At 35.1% G+C, this 23,360-nt stretch overlaps 1 protein-coding gene across 5 annotated transcripts in view; it reads right to left on the bottom strand.

Annotated features, from left to right (window-relative positions):
- Window positions 1-23,360, bottom strand: part of LOC123320883 (zinc transporter ZIP1-like) — a 43,199-nt gene that overhangs the window by 4,242 nt on the left and 15,597 nt on the right. For 2 of the 5 annotated variants that reach the window (XM_044908382.1, XM_044908389.1), the window contains one exon: window positions 1,025-1,905. In XM_044908382.1, coding sequence (XP_044764317.1) covers window positions 1,025-1,859 — 835 coding nt within the window. In that variant the 5' untranslated portion in view covers window positions 1,860-1,905. Of the gene's footprint in view, window positions 1-1,024; window positions 1,906-7,359; window positions 7,573-12,644; window positions 12,764-18,866; window positions 19,023-23,360 lie in introns of those variants that run through there. The other 3 variants (XM_044908375.1, XM_044908394.1, XM_044908369.1) reach the window with 3 other exon arrangements.

Below are 23,360 nucleotides of genomic sequence, written 5' to 3'. Positions count from 1 at the left end.
TAGCATCTCAGGTGGGCCATGACTTGATGATTAATTAGTTCAGTTAAGTGAGTTAGGCTGAAAGTAGAAAATTCTATATTTCTTAAATTTCATTTTTTATTATCAGTCGCTTTCTCATGGAAACGTCCTCTGGCGTCACCAGAGGGCCTCGCAAAATGTATCTTGCCCACATCAAATTAAGGTCTTGCGCCGCCACTGACTATTCTCTTCCAATTGAGGTATAGCTCACCATCTATTCCCTATTAAGAATTTAGAGGTGACAACCCCTACACCTAAGATTGAGGAGATTTTGGCTTACAATAAAAATTGACCTGCTTTGGCATTTTTTCTGAAAACATCCTCGTCGAGACATAATGGAATATCTGCTTCTATTTTGTTTGAAATAAAGTCATTATTATTATTATTATTATTATTATTATTATAATTGGCCTGGCAAGTTTTCAAATTGTCAACCCCTGTAACTACTTCAAGGACTCAATAAAAATTTGCAAACCATAGTAGAGGGTCAAGTGATCTTTCAATTGAGGTATAGCTCACCCCCTATTACCTATTGAGAATTCAGTCTACGAAGAAGGTCGTAAAATTTTATGGGATTTTTATGGACAATTATGATGGCTGCAAATCAACAGCTGTTATTTTATAAACAAGTTCTTTTTATTTTCTAGTAGGCGCTGTTGACAAATCGTAAAATAGAAACGAAGCGATTTAAATTTTAAAACCCCATATTTGAAGAATGATTTTGAATAGTTTCCGCGGTGCATTTGAAAAATCATGAATGAAACTCATAATTATTCAGTTTAAACTTGCATATTCAGTGATAGATAACCCAAATTGAGGAGAATTCCCCATTACTGAGACTTTTACGTAGAACGGACAATACAGCGCTGATTAAAAACCCAGAAATGTTTTGACAAGCGTCATAATCTCACATTTTCGTACTAAACAGAGTGGAATCTGTCAACTTTCCATGGGCAACCGAGTGCTTTTATAAAAGTGAATGGAGTATTTCAGTTGGATCACTCACCTAACGGGGTAACTATAGAAAATATTCCGATATATAAAATCGTAAGTGTGGCCTTCGTTTCTGACGTCACCAGTTCTATACCAACGCAAAAGGCAATAACCAATTTGTGGGTGGCAATGGCTAGAAAGAGGTACCAAACTTTCTCCTCGCTAGACTCCAAACCTACTGCGAGTCCCTCAAAAACTGCATGGAAGCTCAGTGCCAAAACCGCGAGCAGCCCACTGAAAGACTTCTTCAGATTCCCGTGGAAATGATGATGGTGTCCTGACGACCTGGGCTCGATGTTTATGGTGGATTGGGAATTCAAGAGCTGCTTGTTGGAGGTGGTGATGCAACTTATGTTGCCGTCGTCGAATTTGTTGAGGGTCACTCTGGGTATGGCGATTTGAGAGTCTTTCTTCGTGCACCTCATGGATAGACTCCTGTGGAGCACTTCACTAGGCACTTTGTTATGTAAGAACTTATGGGCTACTTCCTCGATGAAGTACACTAGCAACAATCCGGCACACAGCACTATCTCGCTGATCGGCAGATTCCCCCAAATTTCGGGCAGTTTGTTCTGTAACTTCAAGACGGCGAAACCTTCGCGCACTTCCGGTTGGATGTGTATGAAAGTCGTGAACAGTAACACTCCGCCTCCGAAGCACATCAATAGGGAAATAAGAAGGTTCTTATCGCCATCAACATTCTTCACATTTACATATTTGGTCAGTCTCATCGGCAGTATACCAAGAAGGAACGAACTCAGACCTAACACTACCATCCCTATCACTTTCGCGGACAGAACGTCATTGGCGTTCACTATCTCGATCGCTGCCCTGGTTGTTGGGTCCATCTTGGGCTTCTCGAATGGTCTTTTCTTGTCAAGGGTGCTGCATCATCTGAAAAAAAAATGAGTCATTGTGGAAAAAATTGTTCAAATCCAGTTAAGGGTGGAATTGAGCTTCATCGTTGGTGGAACAAGAAAGAAAATTGAAATTAAAAAAGATTCTCGATTACTTCCGGAGATAGCGTTTCCTAAGCTGGTTTCAATAAGTTTGACGAAAAACTGTAATTATTTATGTTAAGAATAAGAAGTAGGGGGAGTCCTACCTTGCTCAGGTAGGAGACTTGGACCACCTTAAATATTTCAATTCAAATTTCGAGCTACCGTTATCGTAAATAGCTTGCAACATACTCGTAAGAAGGCACAACTACTGGAGGCTCCATTTTGGCCGCCATCAGAACAGTTCGGGAGTGATGGGGTTGAACATGATTTTGTTGTTTGGAAGTAAGAAATTGAATACTTTTTATTTGTTACACTGTCTGAAAAGTTTAATAGGTGCGTGGTGTTATTTAGTTTTATTGCTTGCATTGAATAATATTGTTTTAAAAACGATGAACCTTTTTGATAATAGTTGTAAAAGTTTCAATCTGTTGAATAGACTAAATGGGAGTGCGGAATACTTGACCCATGCTACGGTCAGGAGAGATAATCAGTGGTCTCAGTTTTCCGTTTAGATGATAGTTTGCTTCAAAAAAAGAAAATTGAATAACATAGAAATCAATATAAAAAATATACAAAGGTTCAAAAAAGTAAAAAACATCTCGGAAATAAGTGAGAGTGACTCTGAAATAGAAAATATGTATTTCATAAGCTGATACATATGATGATGAAAACCTTAACATAGGCAATCGTTGGTCATTGGTAATTGTTTTCTTTCAATGTTTTTCCTGATAAACAAACTCATAGTCAAGTCGCCCCCTGTTCAACTCTCCCATAGGTTAGGGAGACATGATTCAATTTTCAGTATCTAAAAACGAATTGCTGTACTCAAAATGTCCATCTCACCATCACTCTACTACTATTTATCGTTACCTATTTGGACATGATATCTTCACGCAAAAAAATGAATTGCAACCATTCACAGATACAATTAAAATGGCTTCATACTGAAAAGGGGTCCAACTCTCCCGGACTTCCCATAATTATCATTCAAACATATTTTAATTCCGAAACGTTATGGTACTCCTGAAGAACAGAAAATATTATCTCTTCTTCAATATTTCCAGTGAAAACACTAATTGTGTTTCTGAAAAGGACATTTATTTATTCCAACATTAACAAGAGTTGAGGTTGATAAACCCAAGGAAAAAATAATTGATTCTGTTAATAGAAAAATCGAATTGCTAATATAAAATTTAAAAAAAAATCAAAAATGAGCACTGCTCAACACAGAACACAAATAATAAAGTCAATGTGTAGAGCGCATATATCATCCAGCCTGTTCTTAAAATCATTCATCGAGGGAGTCTCCACAACAGTTGATGGAAGCTGGTTCCACCTGGTGAACACACTTTTGAAGATAACCACCTGTCTTGTGGGGGACTTGGATGCTTTCTCCTGCTGGTTTAATCTGTGGCCTAGCACGATATTGCTATTGCTATTATAGGTCCTTTCGTTTGCATAAAAAGTGTAGCACTTTTCTACACTCGATTTTAGTATTCGTTTGCTGATTGAATTTACACCAGTGTAGAGGAGGTGTAGTTTATTTTCATCTCCTTTTGATTATGTGTAGATAAACTACACTTCATCTACAATGGTGTAAATCAAATCGAGTGTAGAAAAGTGCTACACTTTTTATGCAAACTAATATGTTGCGCAAAATACGCAAAATAATGTTTCCAAACGTGTTTCACACAATGTTTTTTCTAATTTTGATTAGGATGGCTATGAATTCAAATTAAAAGTACCAAAAACGTTCAACAAGCGTCCCTCGCAGATTTTCTTTGAATCCTCAAGTGGCGGAAATATTTAATTTTTCACTCCGTTACTATGGAAGTAAGTATCTTATCGTCAGCTGCACTGACACTGACACTTGAAAAGTGTCATTTATTTATATGTCGAAATGAGTAAAAATATGCTTTTCCAACTGGTTGCACTATTATCCACAAATTTTGTCTGAAGTTTCTTAAAAAAAATTGTTTGTAATCGAGCACTGGAAAATACAGGGCGCGTCTTTGACTCTTACAAATATTTCAACAGTAGAGGTCAAAAGAAACACTTTGTTCCTTTAGCATTTTTTCTGAATAGGCTTAGTTTAAAAAATACCATAAAAATGTTTAATTTCGGAATATAGTTTTTCATTTATTTGATCTTTTTCAAAAACAAGATATCACCCACGTCTTTCAGTTTTCTCATTATGACCATTACGTGCCATAAGAATATCAAAAATTCAGAGAACCCAACTCTTCAAACTAATTTAGACGCTATCTTCCATCTATGAATATTTGAACGTTTTTTAAAATAAAAGTATTCTTCGTATTTTCTCGTATAATGTGCCAAGTAATTTGATGTTCAAGAATTAAAAAATATCTATGATATTCGAAAAATTGAGTCCTTTGGCTGAATACAACTCTGTTTGAAAGATCCACAGATGTGTAGTGTTTTTCCAGGGGTGGCACAGTTAGTTATGAAAACTTGAACTGGCTCTTTTTATCAGGGCCAAATAAAAAAAAATGGTATAGATAAAAAAATGTTTTTTGTTTACCTCAAGAATCTACTGTTAAAATATTTGAACGAGTCATTTTGAATGTGAACATTCCGATACCGAATAAAATAATTCATCACTCCTCTCATTAGACTTATTGGAGGAATTAACAGGAAATTCACTAAGAAATTTGACGAAAAAATCGATTGTTTTTCGTTGATAAAAGTTTCAGAGGGGTGAGGCAAAACAATTCTTGCAACATGTCAATTCGATAATGAATTCACGTTTCTTATTCTATTACCGTGGTCGATGCAGTGATTTTATAAAGTTCATTTCTGAGAACGCGTATGTTTCAAAACGTTGGGGGATTCCTGATTTTTTTCATGGTGCTAGTGGCATATTGCTGGATGTAATAAATCAGTTGCCGTTCAAGTACGTGCAATCAGATTTGATATTTATTGGTTGTCTTGAGTCCAGAATAGATGAATTTCAATGAGCTAATAAGATATTCACTTGATAATGTCGAATATGATATTCTTTCAGGATTCATCTCCCGAATACCAATCTATACAATTTGAGATGATCTATATTTCAGATAATATGAATGCTATTCAGTATCATTTTTATAGGGATAAAATGCCACGGAAAATGCCCTAAAAAAAGTGACTCTTCAGAGAAAAGTAGCTTTACATGCATCCTAGTCAGTTCTAATATCTAGTTAGCCATTAGAAATAAAAATTAGTAAGACATGTACCAAAGTTAAAGAAATTCAAACATCTTACATCAAGACCTCCTCAGCTAAATGTAAAGAATAGTCTATCAGGATTTTTTTTTGAATATCTTTAGCAAGATATTTATAAACGATTTCAACATGGCAGTGGGCTTTGATTTGTTCTTTCCTATCTTCAATAAAGGTCCTCGAATAAATATAAGTAATAGAATTCAATCACCTATTGTATTCTCAATTGTCTTTAATATTTCTGTTTCCAAACCTCGAATAGGCAAAATGAAACTATTCCGAAGATGAAGATATTTAATTACAATTATTCATTCAAAATAAAAAAAAATTGAAGACGATATAAATCGATAAAATGTGGTGTAAACATAAGGAAAGATTTTGCAGAATTTCCATAATATAGTAGCTATTAGCATATTAGCATTATAATAGTAAGTTACTAGTTTTTGTGATCGATTTCAACATAATAAAATCAAGAATAATAGCAGTAATTTATGAGGAGTACCTCTTTTTTCCACTATCTTGCTTCTCAATGGTTTCCGACTGTTCGGGAACCTTGAAATGATGAATTGAGTAAGAGTTTTGAACAAGATAATTTGAGTAAGGAATGATGACACCATCTGATCAACCTTCACAATCAACACCTCATTTCGGATATTTCCTTCATATTTCAGTGAACTCATTGACGAGGCAGCAATAAAACGCGAAGAGTTCAAAAAATCCATAATAAGCAACATACAAACTACATAATATGTACCTACAACATACCTACTATACGGGTAAAAATATTTCAACAGTAGATTCTCTTGATGTCAAAAGAATCATTTATTTCCTATAGAATTTTAAATTTAGTAAAATTCTAGGCTGGGCTAGATGTTCAGGGTGTTTTACGACTATATAGAGAATACTCAAATTCATTCATGTTGTGTGTTCGCACATTTATGATTAATGTGAGTGTTATTTATGCAGGATGTTCTTTTATATTATTCAAGTCTCCTTCCAATGTTATGAAAATCGAAGTAAAGGTTGTTTCATAAAGGCTTTGGTCAATTCTCGATAGACAGAATGTTTTATAAAAAACTAGTTTTCCATATCAAGGTACAGAATAGTATTAGAATCGATAAGGATTATGTACACATGGTTCTTGGATGCCCTTCTGTTTTCTTCAATGAAGAGGTAATTACACACATGCTTTATATGGTTCTCACTCTGTAGTTATGACTTCCTCATGAGAAAAACTCAGAAAATATATCCAAGAACATTCTGTATGCAGAAAAAAGCCTCAAATTGGCATAGCCAGATATTTTTGGTGGGGCCTCAGGAGCTCGATGTTTTTTTATGGTTATTTGCCCAAATGGCCCCTACCTGTCTACGACCATGAATCCATATTATTCCTCCTCAAAAACATGTAACCACCTATAATGACAATTTTTCTTGCTGAAATGAACAACGTGTTCATGTGAAACCTAAATTCTCTGATGACACAAGTCGTCGTTTCATGTAAGAAAGCTAAAAGAAAACATCAAAGAACACCGAGTGTACGTAAATATTCCTGGTCCATTGAGATTAGCCTCACGAGCATCTAGTACACATGAGAAACAAGATTTTCCATAAAAATCCAGAATATATCCAAAAACAAAAACAGATATGGGTGTTATAAAACACCCTGTAAAAATACCATTGTTATGATAGAAGAAAACTCAAATAATATCAAAGAACAACCTGTGTACATAATCATCAATAATTCATCGTAAGCACCTAGCATTATATCTATGAATATTTGTGGAAAAGCAAACAGTATTTAGGGAAATGATCCATTTCATCAAAAAACACCCTGTAAAAGGTCGGAGCTAAGTTTGAAGTCGGAATTTCGTTGAATCCGATTTCAGAGTCGGAATTTCACTGAATTCCAATTTCAATCCCAAAATTTAATTGAATTCTAACTTCAAAGTCAGAATTTAGCGAAAAATATTATGTGGCCCTTCTACGCCTTCCTACTGACGCGAATTTCTGTTCAAAAAAGCGCTAAATTAATCATTACCACGTGTTAATTTATCCGAATATATTCTCACAAACTGATTCGAAAATAATTCGTAAGTTGCTGCTAAACATGAATCGTGATTTCTTACCGATTTACCATCCTCCACTGTTAAAAACCAACGACTGATGCACCTGAAGAGAAACGCCGCTGCCAGTCAATCAGATCTCGAAGAACATCTCGTGTCGAATGAATGCTCTCCCGCGATTTGTCCGCGGATGGTAAAACACCGAGTATGACTTAAACATCCGAGGAGTAAGCGACTTCAAGAAACCGCTCTCAAGAACTGAGGAATTCCCCACGCTCAACAATTTCGCGCTACCCCGTACTGCAGGACACACCGCACGAAAAACTTACCGGTGTAGGTATTCAATCGGACCAGAAAACCTCAATTATCTCTTTTCGAACAAGGCAATCCATTCGTAACGTTCACTTCCTTCGTGGAAAAAATAAACAGTGATTAGGAATCGATTGTGGAATTGGCGAACGCTTATTATTCGTTATGACCAGATAAATCCCATAAACGCGGGTCTGTTGAAACACCTTCACTTCGGATCAAGGCTGTTACTGTAATATTGAAATACTCGGTGACATTAGAGACAAGTGTTACAGAAAGGAGAAACGATTTTTATCCGCCATCGATGCATAAGTTTCATGTTTATCCTGCAGCCTGGAGCATTATAATTTTTATAAAACACTAGTTTTTAATGAAGCTTTATTCACCGGTCTATCAAACTTCATGGTCACCATCACAGACAGAGGCTCTTAACGTACAAATATTGCTATAAATCAATATTGAAATGTCGAATTTTCTTGACAATCGTAAGAAAAATAAAACAACAAATGTTTTGGTGGTCAAACACCAAATTCGTTAATTACGAATGTGACCAAGTAACCTGTCTATGGAATACGTGAAAACACACGGAGAAAATCTATAATTCTTCGAGCCTTCAGAAAGGAAAGTCATCAACATTCCATATTCAGCTGTGATAGGTCCAGTTGCGGGAACGTCCATTAAAATTTAATGCCCCATTAATATGGAATAATGAAGGATTGGAATTTTATACATATACAGAGTGTATTTGAAGGTGAGGCTTTTTTCAACAGAAGGTAGAACTGGTCAAAATGAAGCGTTTCACCAAAAATCACCTATACAAAACTTTCAAAATGACACAGTTTAAAAAAAAAATTGAAAATGATTACTGAAATAGATCTTAATACGACCCTAGACCGTTTGTTAGCTGAATTATCGCAAAGCAGTGGGAAAAAACTTATCTCCTGATTCGACCATGTGGTTTCGTTTAGGATATGACTCGTGGTAATGAAAATGGAAACTTAGGATTGCCGAATAGTTATCATTTTTTTTAGTAACTTACACGAATTCATGAGATGGCTCATTTCGATACCAACTGACAGAAGAGACTTAGGACACAAGTGTAAAAAAATAGAATAATACTTCAAAATCTCACCAATAAAATTCGTCAAAATTATTCACAAATTTTTTCACCATGGGCATCACTATCTTCTTGTTCGAACATTTCAACAATCATCGTAAAAATGGGATGAAATGGGGAAACATCATAATACTTTTTCAACATAACTAACATAAGCACTTTCAAGAAACTGCCTCAATTTTCAAAATTTTTTTTCGCCTTAAATTGCACGATACAATAATCATGATTCTCTCAAAAGTGACCTGATGCATCTAATCCGATGAACTTGGTACTGAATCATTCAATGTCCAGCCATATGTTTATGTTTTGTTTCGTTTTTGCGATGCCGGAGTCATCTTCCACAGTCCCGGACTTGAAATTTAATGAAATTTTGTCGAACTTCTAGGTGTTGTATCTCAGCAATCTTGGATATTTTATGTAGGAAATTTTTGGTTGAACGACTTATTTTGATTAGTTCTACCTTCTGTCAAAGAAAGGCTCACCTTGAAAACACCTTGTTTAATCAATAAGCCATTTTATACCTTTCGGTGTATGAGCCTATAAAACAAAATACAAAACATAAATTAACATTTCACTGGCAAATTTTAATGAAGTATGAATTTTAACGGAGTTTCCTGCAATTGAGCAATAGTGCCTCAAATGAAGGGAAATGGTGATTGGCTATTATAGGCAAAAGGTTTCCAAACATTAACGCGATGTGTAAATGTCTGACGGGAATGTAAACCAAAAAAACTGAGAAGGATTTAAGACACGATTGTGAAACAAGAAAATGAAATGAAAATACTACGAGGAGAACCATCGATAGAAAAAAGGCTAGCCTGTGTTTGTATCACTGGAGCTGAGAAATGAGAAATATGAAAAACTAGGGCACTGGAGATCATTACAGATCTCACAACTCCTCAGCTTGAGATAGATAGATTGGCCTATGATACCTTCTTAAGAATTAGGGAAGAGAAAACAGTCACTACGAGACTAAGTAAGAAGGAAGATTAGGAAAGGACAACCACCCCTCAAATCCTCAAAAGAAATACTTTGAAATGGTATACAGATGCTTCGAAAACCACGACGGTACTACTGACCTAGGAGTATTCGAAGATGAGACGTTATAATTGTACTCATGCCATGAGAAATCCTGTTGCAAAAAAACAAGTTGAAGAAAAAATTATTCTTTTCAATTGTAACACTAATGTCACGGAGTATAAATGGGGAACATCTGGTGGAGTTACATAATGAAAGCATGGCCTGCATTCTGGTGCAAGACAACTTCGTCATAGGTACTAGACTGCCTTGTGAAGAATAACGCGATGCAGGTGAAATAAAATAGGTACATCTGGGATTCTCGCAACTTTTTTGGCTGCAGCGGTTTAAACTTCGAACATTGATGTAAAAGTGAAATCTGATCCGCTTAAACGGATGGATACATGTGGAAACCGTTATTTTTGAGGATTCGAACCATAAATCATAGATTTTCAAAATTGACGCCCCCTGTGTTGTTCATTTATAAAAAGATCCTGTAATATCAACACTGTTCTCTTGCTTAAATCATATTTCTAGACCACGCATGCCAAGATGCATAAAGTAGAGTTGTACAGTTATTTCTAACATTCAATAAATATCTATTATCCGAGGTCGTGGTTTATTTCAAGTCTGAACAGAGCAAACACAAAAAATTTCATCACTTTACATATTATAATATAGATTTTGTCAAAAATTGAAGTGGATATTCAAAAAAACTTAGTTTTTACACTTGAGTATTGCATAACATGTGGAGAGGCGAATATAGGTACACGAAAATATGGTCCTTAGGACACTTAATGACTTAAATGAAAAAAAAATTACATGAAACTGATTTCTTGCAGGTATATGAAATTTTTTGCTCAACTGCAACTCATATGGTTTTGTTTAGTTTCAATTGTGGATTGATTAATTGAGTTTAACATATTTGGAAGCCTTCCAACTTGAACAATTAGCGTGTTGGTCAAACGACGAAAATGCTCGGGCGAGAATGCCAACCACCGCATAGAAATGCATGGCATTAACTGAATGAATCGGCCCTCTGGTTCCCCAGACCAAAATTGTATTGAACATGTCTGATTTGCAATGTCACAACAGTTACATCGCTCACCTGATCCTCCTCAGGTATCAAAAAAGCTCGCCAATGCTTTTACGGACATTCGGCAAAACATTCCTCAAACTTTTGACATTGCCGAATACAGTACGAGCAATACTAAGAGCCAGAGAAGGCCCCACCTGATTTCAAGGTGTTTGCAGCAGAATAACTTTTAAGTCTGCTGAGTCCATAGAATCTTTATGTTATTAATTTCTCTACTTTGTTGTAGCTCTAAGCAGTCTTGATTACTGTTGCTATTTCGAGCAGGTTAACTACACCTAACATCAGTATACATACATACATATTTCTCTTATATAGAGGGTGAGTATTTGGCTCGTATAGATATCTAAACAGTGAGGTCAAAAGAGACACTTATTTTCTTTACCATTTTTTCCGAATCCGCTCGGTTTAAGAGATACAGGCTGTAGAGAAACCATAAATAAATCTTGTTTTTAGTTCTCACAGACGGTTTTATCGAATGAAATTTTTTCTGAATATAGTTTTTCATTTATTTGATGAATCTTTTTCGCATACAAATATCACCCACGTCTTCCAGCATCTGTCAAATTTGAAGAATTGGGTAATTTGGCTGAATACAACTCTGTTTAAAAGACCCACAGATGTGTAGTGTCAAAAATTAAGCTAGTTATGCTGAAGGTAATTTAGATTTACCAGAGGTGGCCGAGCCCATTATGAAAATTTAAAAAAATATATAATTTCATCAGTGCCGAACCAGAAAAGATGGTATAAGAAAAAAGTGATTCTTTTTGTGATTTTCTTTTTACCTCAAGAATCTACTGTTAAAATATTTGTACGAGGCAAAGACTCACCCTGTCTATGTATTATTACATGTACGCAAATTATTCACTTTATTTTTATTACATTTCAATTTTCAAACAGTGTAGGTATATCGTGAATATAGGTAATGCCATTATTGATGTTTCTTGGATTCTTAAATTGTAATACCTACTACTTAGGATCCTTAGGGACCTTGGCATTAAATCTGTAAAGCTAATAATACTGTAAACAATTCATTCTCAACAGTATATTATGTCAATGATCTTCTCTGACGTCAGTGATCCTTTCGCTGGAGAATTTGAGAGATTTATATCTACAGGCTGTTTACTTATGATACGACAAAAATGTAGGAGGTGATTCCTTGATTGATGGAAAAATGCTTCGATTGAAAAATAAACAATTGTAGCGCACCTATTCCATATGTGTCTATAGTTAATTAGCTATTAAACACTAATGAAGTTTTTCCAGTTCATTGAATGAAGATTGATTCTTCAAAATCATGTAAATAAACCAATAATGAAATAAATATATGAAATGAAATAATACATCAATAATATTTCGTATTGACCAAACAAATCCAAAATTTAGGTACACGATCGGAATTTCAAATAATTTAAACTTACGTATGTATTCAAACAATTTTAAGAAGGAATCTCTTCATCCATATGGTGTTAAAACTTTCTGAATGCTTGGAACAGAAAAAAGTCGGAGGTCTTCTAATTGTCACTGTTATTATATATGTATAGGTAAAAAAATCATCTTTCTTCAAAGAGTTTCTCAGCAGGATGAAGAGCAAAAAAAATTCTCAGAACAGAAGAATAACAGCTCCGTATTTTAACAGTGAAAAAAACGTGTTGACTTAATGCAAAAGTATCATCACGAACAAAACGATAAATACCACAATTCAAACATCTCAATCAACTGGACTTGATTCGATTTGTTATAAAATGTGAAACAGGAATAATGGAAATCAATTGGCAATAATTCAAACAGTTAATTTTAAATTGAACTTACGAGATAGCTCAGATGAAATATCTCAAATCTGAAGGCCGAGTCTGTCTCCTCTTACCAATGACGTCTACCGCACAATAGAATTTTGTTAGTCAGTTTATATTTTCTCAATTTATTAGATGTATCTTGAGACTATCATGCGCTCGATTGTTTGAGCGCTATATCCGCTTTTTCGCTTAATTCAATTGCCAATTGTGAGTCGAAGTTACACAATGAGATGTGTCTTCGATTCTTGAGAATTTCTAGTGTTATATTTTATCTGCTTTGTTTCGATAAATCAGGAATTTCAATGAAAAGGTCGAGTGGCGATTCCTTGATATTCTGAAGTTACGAATAGATCAAACCTTTACGTTAATCACGAACTCTGTTGATAAACATTCCACAGGGGAAGGTCAAGGATGAATTGTTTAAAGGAGAACTGGTTGAACTCAGCTGCTGGGAGGATAATTGAAAAATCATATTCATTTCTGGTTAACACCTCTGTTATTTGCAGTGGGACACTCTGTATCCTACTGAAATTTGATTGTAATTTGAAGTTATGGTGATATCAAGAACCACAATACCTAAGAAAGTGACCAGTAGCAGAAGGCAAACATGTGCACAATATCTGCCAATTAGATTGGTCCTTTCCTTAGTTATTAGTCCTCAGTAACTCTGCATAAACTAGCCCTAAGCAGTTTTATCGACCGTTTCGTTACTGTTTGTGGGCTCTGAGGGTGTGCGCAAAGATCATAGAGTTAGGTGTGTGCTCTTGGGGTGAGTCTTTGACTCGTACAAATATTTTAACCGTAGATTATTGAGGTCAAAAGAAACATTTTTTTCCTTTACCATATTTTCCGAATCGGCTCACTTTAAAAGATACAGGCTGTTGAAAAACCAAAAAAAAATTATTTCTAGTTCAATCTCACGAACGGTTTTATCGAATGAAATGAAATTCCCGCATATAGTTTTTCATTTACGAGGATATATTGATATCCAGTTAGCCTAGACCAGTTCCATGCATAAAATAAATATTGCGTTACCATAGCAACGAACAATAGCTCATTAGAAGTGTCAGTGTGAAGTTTGAGGTCAAAAAAGTAAACCAAAGTTACGCAATAAATTAAAAGAAAGAAGATGTCCACCGAAATTGTGAAAATCGAAAAATTGGAGGATCGAGCCATCATCAAGTATTTAAATGGGTTGAGAGGTAAGCAGATTTACGAAGATATGCTTAATACCTTTGGTGATCAATATCCTTCACATGCGACCTTGAAAAATTGGACTGCAAGCTTCAAAAGAGGTAAATTTTCCATTGAAGATGATGACTGATCAGGAAGGCCAGTTTCTGTGTCTGTCCCCGAAAATATCGATGCAGTTCATGACATGATTTTATCAGTCGAATTGGTCTGAAACTGATATCTAGAGCATTGAATATTTGATACGAATTCATCATATCAATTTTCTCATGTCCAAATTGCTGCAAAATGGATCCCCAAAAAGCGTGCAAGGGTAGAAACATCGCATTCGATCTGTGCTCGATTTGAAAACGATGTAGACTTCTTAAACCGAATTGTTACTATGGATGAGACTTGGGTACATTTCTACGATCCAGAAACAAAGCAACAATCGATGGAATGGCGACACTCTGGTTCTTCAAGACCTAAGAAGTTTCGTGTCCAAAAATCTGCTGGAAAAGTTCTTGCTTCAGTTTTTTGGGATTGCCGTGGAGTAATCATGATTGATTTTTTGGATAAGGGTAGAACAATAACCGGAGATTACTATTCGACATAACTGAGGTCTGGTTTGCAGAGCAAGAAGAAACATTTTTTTGAAAGGTCTAGAGGCGTTGCAAGTTCGCTGTAATACATGTATCCAATTGAGGAGAATATGTTGAGTAATAAAATATTTTGACATTGAAATTTTGTTTGGTTCTATAGTAAGCAAAGAATTTTGCAATATATCCTTGCATTTGATTAATCTTTTTCGAGCACAAGATAACACCCACGTCTTCCAGTTTTCTCATCATGACCATTACGTACCATAAAAATATAAAAAATTCTGAAAAACCAACCCTTGAAACTTTGGACCTGAAAAGTTGGACGCTATCTATCAATATTTGAACGTTTTGTAAAATAAAAGTATTCTTCATATTTTCTCGTATAATGAGCCATTCCCGAGTAAAAAAATGAAAAATATCTGTGATATTCCGAAAATTTGATACTTTGGCTGAATGCAAATCTGTTCAAAAGATTCATATATGCGTGGTGTCATAGATTTAGCTTGTTATTCTGAAGGGAATTTTGTTTTCCAGAGGTGGCATAGCTCATTATGAAAACTTAAAATGGCTATATCTTTTTATCGGGGCCGAATGGGAAAAAATTGAAAAGAAAAAAATTTTTCTATCGACCTCAAGAATCTACTGTTAAAATATTCGTACGAGTCAAAGTCTCACCCTGTATATTCATTTCCTTGAAAATATCGAAACGAAAATTGATATGAGGATTAAGTTACTTCATGATTTTCATCAAGTAGAAATAAATATTTTTGCAATATATTTCTCTTACTTAAGAGATTCATAAATGGAAGATAAAATTCTTCTTCCATAAACATAAACTTATTTTCATGATCGATGAATAGACCCCCAAAACAGTGTGTGTCTCTCAATTTCAATTTCAAACGTTAGAAAATATTATTCTTCCTTACTTAAATGTTTCTCGTTTCCAAACTGCTCGATTTAACCCATTATCGTTGGACACGCTGAAAGGGATTTTTTTTCTTCTTGAGGCGCGTGATGTTAGAAAAAATAACAAGTGCATAATACTTTATTATTCATTCAATCCCGAACGATCGTGCTTGCCTTATTTGAATGACTATTCTTCCTTATTTTATGCTCCCTTACGTTTATCTCATAATTAATCAAAGCGTATTGGGTATTCATGAACCTCATACGTAGCTCAAAACCTTGGGCGAACGCCTTTTGAACGTAGACTATCTCGAAATGCTTATGAAAAATTAATATTTTCAATAACACGTATTGCTCCATTCTAATATGGCCAGTTGCACACACGTAACGGTTCAGTAAACTGGCGAAGTGATTCATTCCGTCAATCTGCAATGGAAATATCCATGCATTGTCTGAATTACTTCATGTTCCTGCCTTACCGAGGTGTTGTTCATCCGTAATGTCGAAGTCGTGTGTATCCGGGAAGAGAAATCTTGAAATATCATAATAATGAAGGAAATAGCTGATGAGTAATTCGATTTCTGATACAGGGTGTCCGCGCCATGGGGCAGCGCTCGAGTACTCTAAGACTCGTTTGCACCAAACGCACTTAGTGTTAAGTGTCCCTTAAAATGAACCCTTAACTTAAATTACGTTACACGTAATTTAAGTGACATTTAAATGGCTAAAGCTAGTCTTAAATTTAAGCGCTCCTGTAATGACCCCTTAGGTATTTAAGGGCAGGATTCTAACCTAAAATAATTTGTTGAACTGGCTTCAGAATTTCCCATTTTTGATGGATTTTGAAAATTGAGTGAATTCATTACTGAATACCAACCCTTTTCTTTTGCCTTTATTGTAATGCCATCAGTCTTTTTTAATTTTCAATTTGATGTCACAAATCATAGTATAGTTAACAACAAACTCTTTTCTTCTGTTGAGAAGTTGAGTGCCCTTTGTAGATTACCACCACTTGCTTGGCAATCATTCACCGTATTCGTACTAACAAGGGCAATAAGGATATTTTCTTCATGTTCCTCTTCAACATTAGTAAAACAAATTCACACAAGACCTTACAAAGAAAGTGTTGTACTTATATAAACTCAGGTACCTTTTATTTGACAATCATTATCATTATCAATGTTAATGCTAATTCAACAACAAAAAGTTGTTACTCTTTGATAATATTATAATAATATCCTTGACACTGACTGACAGGACAATAAAGTTAGGTTAATGAAATGACAACGATCATCGGCAACCGGCCAACCAATGAAATGGCTTTATTGCACTAGGATGAAGTTGCACCAAAATAAAAAACTGAAATATCACTAGATATAAAAACTTAGGGGCCCCTTACTTAAGATTCTGTTAAGCCACAGTCGTGCAACTGGGAATAAAATTAAGCGTCCATTAACTTTGAACGAGGCTTAGTTAAGTACTCCTTTAAGGGGGATTGGTGCAAACAAGTCTAATTTTATTAACTTTACAAAAAATAGTTTGAAATGAAACTAATCATTTTAAGTAGAGGTAGAGCATCTAATAAGATTATTTAGAACTATACAAAATGTTTCGTTTCTTCTGCACAGCCATCAACTTCGTTATTTCAAATAGGACACCCTATATATTTTTACATTTTTGAATTCCTTGTTGAAATTGAATATAAGTTTGATAACACAACTATGACTGAATTCTCAACGCTTTTCGAGAAATTTGACTTTTTATTAATATTTTGACACTTTGAGGTACTTACATAGAGGACTATAGCCTGACTCAAATTTGTACTGTGTCTAGTCAATAAATGAAACACTGAAGATTTTCTTTATAAATAACCGTATTATATACAGGGTCCACGAAAACGTAGATCCATTATCAAAATAGAAATTCATCAAAATCTTAATTTTTTCAAAGGGCAACCCATATTTTTTTCTGTTCATTATTTAAAACAACTAAACGCGAACAAAAATGTTTAAATAATGAATAGAAAAAAATATGGGTTGCCATTTAAAAAAAGGAAGATTTTGATGAATTTCTGTTTTGATAATGGATCCACGTTTTCGTGGACCCTGTGTATAATATGGTTATTTACAAAGAAAATTTCAGTGTTTCATTTATTGACTAGACACAGTCCAAATTTGAATCAATTACATAGAGTAGGGACGGAGCTATAGTCCTTTATGTAAGTACATACCTCAAACTGTCAAAATATTAATAAAAAGTCAAATTTCTCGAAATCCGTTGAGAACTCAGACATAGTTGTGTTATCGAACTTATAATCAAATTTAACAAGCAATTCAAAAATGTAAAAATATATAGGGTGTCCCATTTAAAATAACGAAGTTGATAGCTGTGCAGAAGAAACGAAACACTTTTTATATTTATGAATAATTTCAGAAGATGCTCTACTTAAAAAGAAGAAAGTTTTATTTGAAACTCATTCATGTAAAGTTAATAGAATTAGAGCAATTGACCGCTGACCCATGGCGCGGACCCTGTATGTGAGAATTGATGATGCCTCTTTCACTATTTCGCTCTTATTTCATTATCGATGGATATTTTGAAGGGAAATTTTAGGGTCAGATAGTACTCGATACGATCTTCAAAATTACTCCACTCCAGTCCCTGTGGTCATCACCACAAGCCTTCGATGACACATCTGAGCACAAGAAACCTGTTTGGTGTAGACCATAGATCTCAGGAATAGTTACTCATCCTGAGGGGATGTCAAAGCTGGAACTGGAGACCGTGCTAGTCTCTCTATGGACAAGTGACCCATATTCATTCTCCACCATCTTTAAAGCTCTCGCGTATCCCCTAAACAGTCTACTTCTACTATCATGTTATAGTAAAACACTGACAGGTTGACTTTTGCAAAATTTGGGTTTGGCATCACAAGGAAATAATTCCTCAAAACGTTATTTAAGAGAAAAGTAGGTACCTATTAGCTTTCAACTTGATCAGATCACAGAAGATGTGTATTTTCATAAATAATGAGAAAATAATTGTAATGCAGATATTCACATCATAATGATCAACAAGTAATCAAAGTAATTTCTCTCAGAAATAACTCGCTACATTCCGACAGATCTTTGGAGAAATGTTTATTTATACATTGGTGGACGGTGTATGTACATGCATATCATATAAAACTGGTAAATAATTCATCAAAAACTGATTATGCCAAAATTATTCAGTAAAGAATATTCTATTTATCCATTCACAATACAAATATTGAATTATTGTTGCCAATACTTGATGAAAGTCCATAATTAACTAGAATTATAAGTTATTTAACCACCAGTGGTTGAATAACTTACCCCAGTGCAAATCTTGTTATTAAATTTCTATTTCTCATTACAAATCTCGAGTTCTATGAGTATGGCTTCAACACCTGGTTATCAAAAACATGTACGAAAAAAAAATTAAAACTCGTGTGCATTTCGATAGGTACCAATAGTTTTCAGTTTGTACCCATTCAACACTGAAACCTTCGAAGATATTTTATTGCCAGTTCTTCCTACCTGAGTATACCAACGACCAAACACACAACAACTTTTACGATCAACTGACGAGAAAAGAAATCGTACTTGAAACCATCGGACATGAGGGATTTACGTCGTATAAAACGGAAAATTAAAAACACAGATCGACCTCAGTCATACATCTTCTAAACGACTTCAAACTTACATTATGGATTGGTAGAATTTAAAAAATGCACGTTCTAGGAATTATCCTATCTTGCATTTAATTGCTATTGCTTGGAAGTAAATAGGATAATGCATTTCGCTTTTTATGGCATCTTTAAGGTGGACAATATGTTATGATTGAAATTCGAGTTCGATGAATCGCAGTGCGTTAATTATATCTGCTCTGTAGGTACAGGGTGTACCAGGTAACTATAAGTTACCTGGCTTTTTAATTAGGTAGGGGGTAAACTTGTCTTAGAGAACACCAAAAATGGCAATATTCTCCTCTGCATCTCAATTCTCAAGTCAAGGAGATCATCTCATACAAGGTTAGCAGTAATCTGCATAATTAATATTATCTTATATGTCAATCAAAAATGGACTCTTCGGTCACGTTCCTTGGTTGAGTTAATCTTAAAATGAACATTCGAAAGAATCAGCCAGAATGTACAGATCACGCCAAGATTTATTACAAACACGTCTCTCAAACGATTCGGATCCAAATACACTGCGCAAAAAAATTAACGCACATTCTGAAAATCTCAATTTTAATGAAAGTTAACTCTACTTTGACTTTATAACTTATTTTTTATGTTCTCTCGGGAAGGTTTTGAACGAAACAAGACACATTAAATGGAAGAAAAATTCAGGATTTCACCGAATCTTATGTGGAAGAAGAGAAATGAACAATTTTCAAAATACTGAAATGCTGATAAGTGATTTAATACTTGGTATTTCCACCCCTTGCGTTAATTACAGCTCAAAATGAGTGATCTTAAAATGTTCTGATCTAATTCTTCCCAGATTTCTCCGAGTTGGATTCCTAAGTCATTAAGAGTAGCTGGATGATTTGCTGAACTTCTCAGCCTTCTATTGAGGTTGTCCCAAACCTGCTCAATCGGATTGAGATCTGGACTTCTTGCTGGCCATTCCATTTGAGAGACTTCAACCTCTTCAAGGTACTCCTGAACGATGCGCGCACGATGGGGTCTGGCATTATCGTCCATAAAAATGGAATTTTCACCAATGTATGGGGCAAATGGCACTACATGCTCTTCAAAAATGTTCCTCATATACTTTTCAGCATTCATAGCTCCATTATCAACGACCACTAGGTCTGTGCGAGCAGTCAAAGATATTCCACCCCATACCATAATCGATTCTTCTCCGAAACCAGTAGTATTCAGGAAATTGCACTGAGCATATCTTTCATGTGGACGTCTGTATACAAGGGAACGTCGATCACAATGGTAGAGGCAGAATCTAGACTCATCTGTGAAGAGAACTCTTTCCCAATCGGCCTCTTCCCAATGGATATGCTCTCTCGCAAAATCCAAACGCGCCCTTCGATGGGCTGGGATAAGAGCTGGGCCTCTTGCCGCGACACGAGGCCTTAAATCATATTCTCTGAGGCGATTTTTTATTGTCTGAGTGCTAATTTGCACCTCATGAGTTTGCTCAAGCTGAATTTGAAGGAGGCGAGCGGTTGCAAACCGTTGTCTCAACGAAGAAACTCTCAAGTAACGTTCTTGAATGGCAGTTGTTACCCGTGGTCTACCCTGTCCTGGTCTTCGGACATTCATACCTGTCTCTCTGAATCGCTGCAACATTCTGGACACACTTGTATGGGAAACTCCAAACCTTTCTGCAATTCTTGTGTATGTCCACCCTTCTTCTCGCGAAACTACCGCTTGGGCACATTCCTCTTGGGTCAAATTGCGTGTTTCGCGTTGCATAGCGATCGAGTGTAGATAACACGACTCTACAAAAAAATTTTTGTTCTTTGTCCTAACGTTTATACTAGGATTTTCCGGTTAATTATGCACAAAAACGAAAAGAAAATAACTTTTTTTGGTATAAAGTTTGCTTTTGTGATAGTTATAGTATTAATAGTCGTTCTTCATTTTTTTTATAATTTTTCATAATTCAAAAAGATCGTCCGATGAGAGTGGGGTGTTTACGTTTACAAGGTGCCGCTAGAGGGCACTCGAGTCATAAACAATGATCAGGTGTTGTTTACTAGCCCAGACAAACTTCAAATATCGTCAAGAAAGTGTAAATACGATGCTGATGCATTTTGTTTTATATGTGTTCAATTTATTATAATTCGTGACGTGAAATACTAATTAAAAACATCTCACGTTCTCTCTGAAGCCTATGAAGCATATTTTGACTTTCCTGTTTGGAATCAAGACTCAAGACAAGCCATGGGCTCCACATGTTGCTTGTTTTTAGTGTAAATGCTATCGTTGAATCAGTCTCCTAAACGCAGAAGCAAACTTTTTCATGCCATATATTTTTTTTTTCGTCTAATTAGGATCTAAACTATCGAAATTTTATGCTTTGCAGTCAAAATCAAATTTGGTGTTGACCCGTGTAATCAAACGAAAGAAAAACTATTGATCACTAGAATTGATCGAGAACAACTGATTTCAGAATGGAGCCAATACATTCAAAATCTGATAATATCATTTTTTTTTATTCCTGCCGGGAAAAAACATCTGTATTGAAGAAAACCGTTGAAAGTGGATAACATATGCATGCATAATTCTGATAAAAATAATTATCATTGAGAACACCTTCATTTGTAGAATAAATTTGATATTTCCATAATGTGCGTTATTTTTTTGCGCAGTGTATGAAGAAATCCAGGTCAAGCTACACAGTTCAGCTAGATGCTGAACTACGAAAGGAATATTCTTTCATTTTGAATTTGTTTCACCAAAAAATTATAACGAAAGTTATTAATGTAAATGACAACATGTGATTATACAGAGTAAAACTATTAATTGATTAAAATGATACTTTTCTTGATTTCCATTATGGTTATAGTTCCTGGAGAACTATGTGTCCTGAGATTATGTTTTTTCTTTTAAAGACTCATAAAATCTTTATTGTTCTCACAGAAAAAACAAAGAAGAAAAATTAAATAGTTTAATTGTTTCGTGTTATCTCCTCGGTGATAAATGTTGCTTTTTATCAGACTTCCTCAAGACGTGAATCGTGGAAATTTCACCTGAATACAATCGATTTCTTTCTGCACCTTTATGGATTTCCAACAAAACATACTTGACCTTCTCTTATAGCCAGCTGCGTCTAGATGACGCACGAAGGTGTTCCTTTTTGATTAACCGGGTACTTTCTCAAAGGAAGATAGATAAGTCGAATGAATCACCACGTAGGAGATGTCCACAAACATTCTATTTTCAAGGAGTTCTTTAACCTCTGGTTCGAGAGTTTTATATGCCACCGGCGTTTTTGAACTGCGATACCTATACCTGAATGAGATGCATACTTAATAAGTTGTTACGTCCTGTCTTTTGGAATTTCCACCCCGACCAATTAGCTAGTTGCATCTGATTAACATAAATACCAGCCTCTTTCTGAAAGGTCTATTGTTGATTCGCACAAATTGTTTTCGTGTTTATGGGTAGGGGAATTACCCTACAAGTTGGATGATGTCATGGATAAATACAATATTGAAATTAACTGGTTATATTCCACGTGTTGTATACGTAGGCAAATGTTAATTGAGATTGAAAAAAAAAACAATAATAATTATACCCATACCTACATACTTCTCAACGAATGGATGGAAAATTAGTTGTTCTCAAGATTTGCATAGTAGGATTTCCATCACATATCCTTTATCGATTATACAGGTTGAATCTTTGATCCGTACAAATATTTTACGAGGTTATATTGAAAAATTCTTAGCATACTATAGAACCAAACAAAATTTCAATGTCAAAATATTTTATTACTCAACATATTCTCCTCTTAATTGGGACGTTCATTACAGCAAACCTGCAACGTCTCTAGACCTTTAAAAAAAAATGTTTCTTAAATCGCGAATGCAGGGGCGTTGTCCTGCAAAAACAGAACACCTTTGGATAGCTTTCCGCGTCTTTTCTCTTTAATTTTTTCCCGTAAAGTGGTCGGTAATGTCGAAAAATAATCTCCGATTATTGTTCTACCCTTATCCATAAAATCAATCATGATTACTCCATGGCAATCCCGAAAAAATGAAGCAAGAACTTTTCCAGCAGATTTGTGGACACGAAACTTCTTAGGTCTTGGAAAACCAGAGTGTCGCCATTCCATCGATTGTTGTTTTGTTTCTAGATTGTAGAAATGTACTCATCCATAGCAACAATTCGGTTTAAGAAGTCTACATCGTTTTCAAATCGAGCTCAGATCGAACGCGATGCTTCTACCCTTGCACGCTTTTGGTCAACATTCAAACATTTGGGGATCCATTTTGCAGCAATTTTTCTCATGTCCAAATTGACGTGAACTATATCATGCACGCGTTCGAATGCTCCAGAT

The sequence above is a fragment of the Coccinella septempunctata genome, chromosome 1 (genome assembly GCF_907165205.1).
Source record: "Coccinella septempunctata chromosome 1, icCocSept1.1, whole genome shotgun sequence".
Classification (NCBI taxonomy): Eukaryota; Metazoa; Arthropoda; class Insecta; order Coleoptera; family Coccinellidae; genus Coccinella; species Coccinella septempunctata.
The sequence above is the reverse complement of the archived record's forward strand: the minus strand, read 5'-3'. Positions and strand labels throughout refer to the sequence as shown.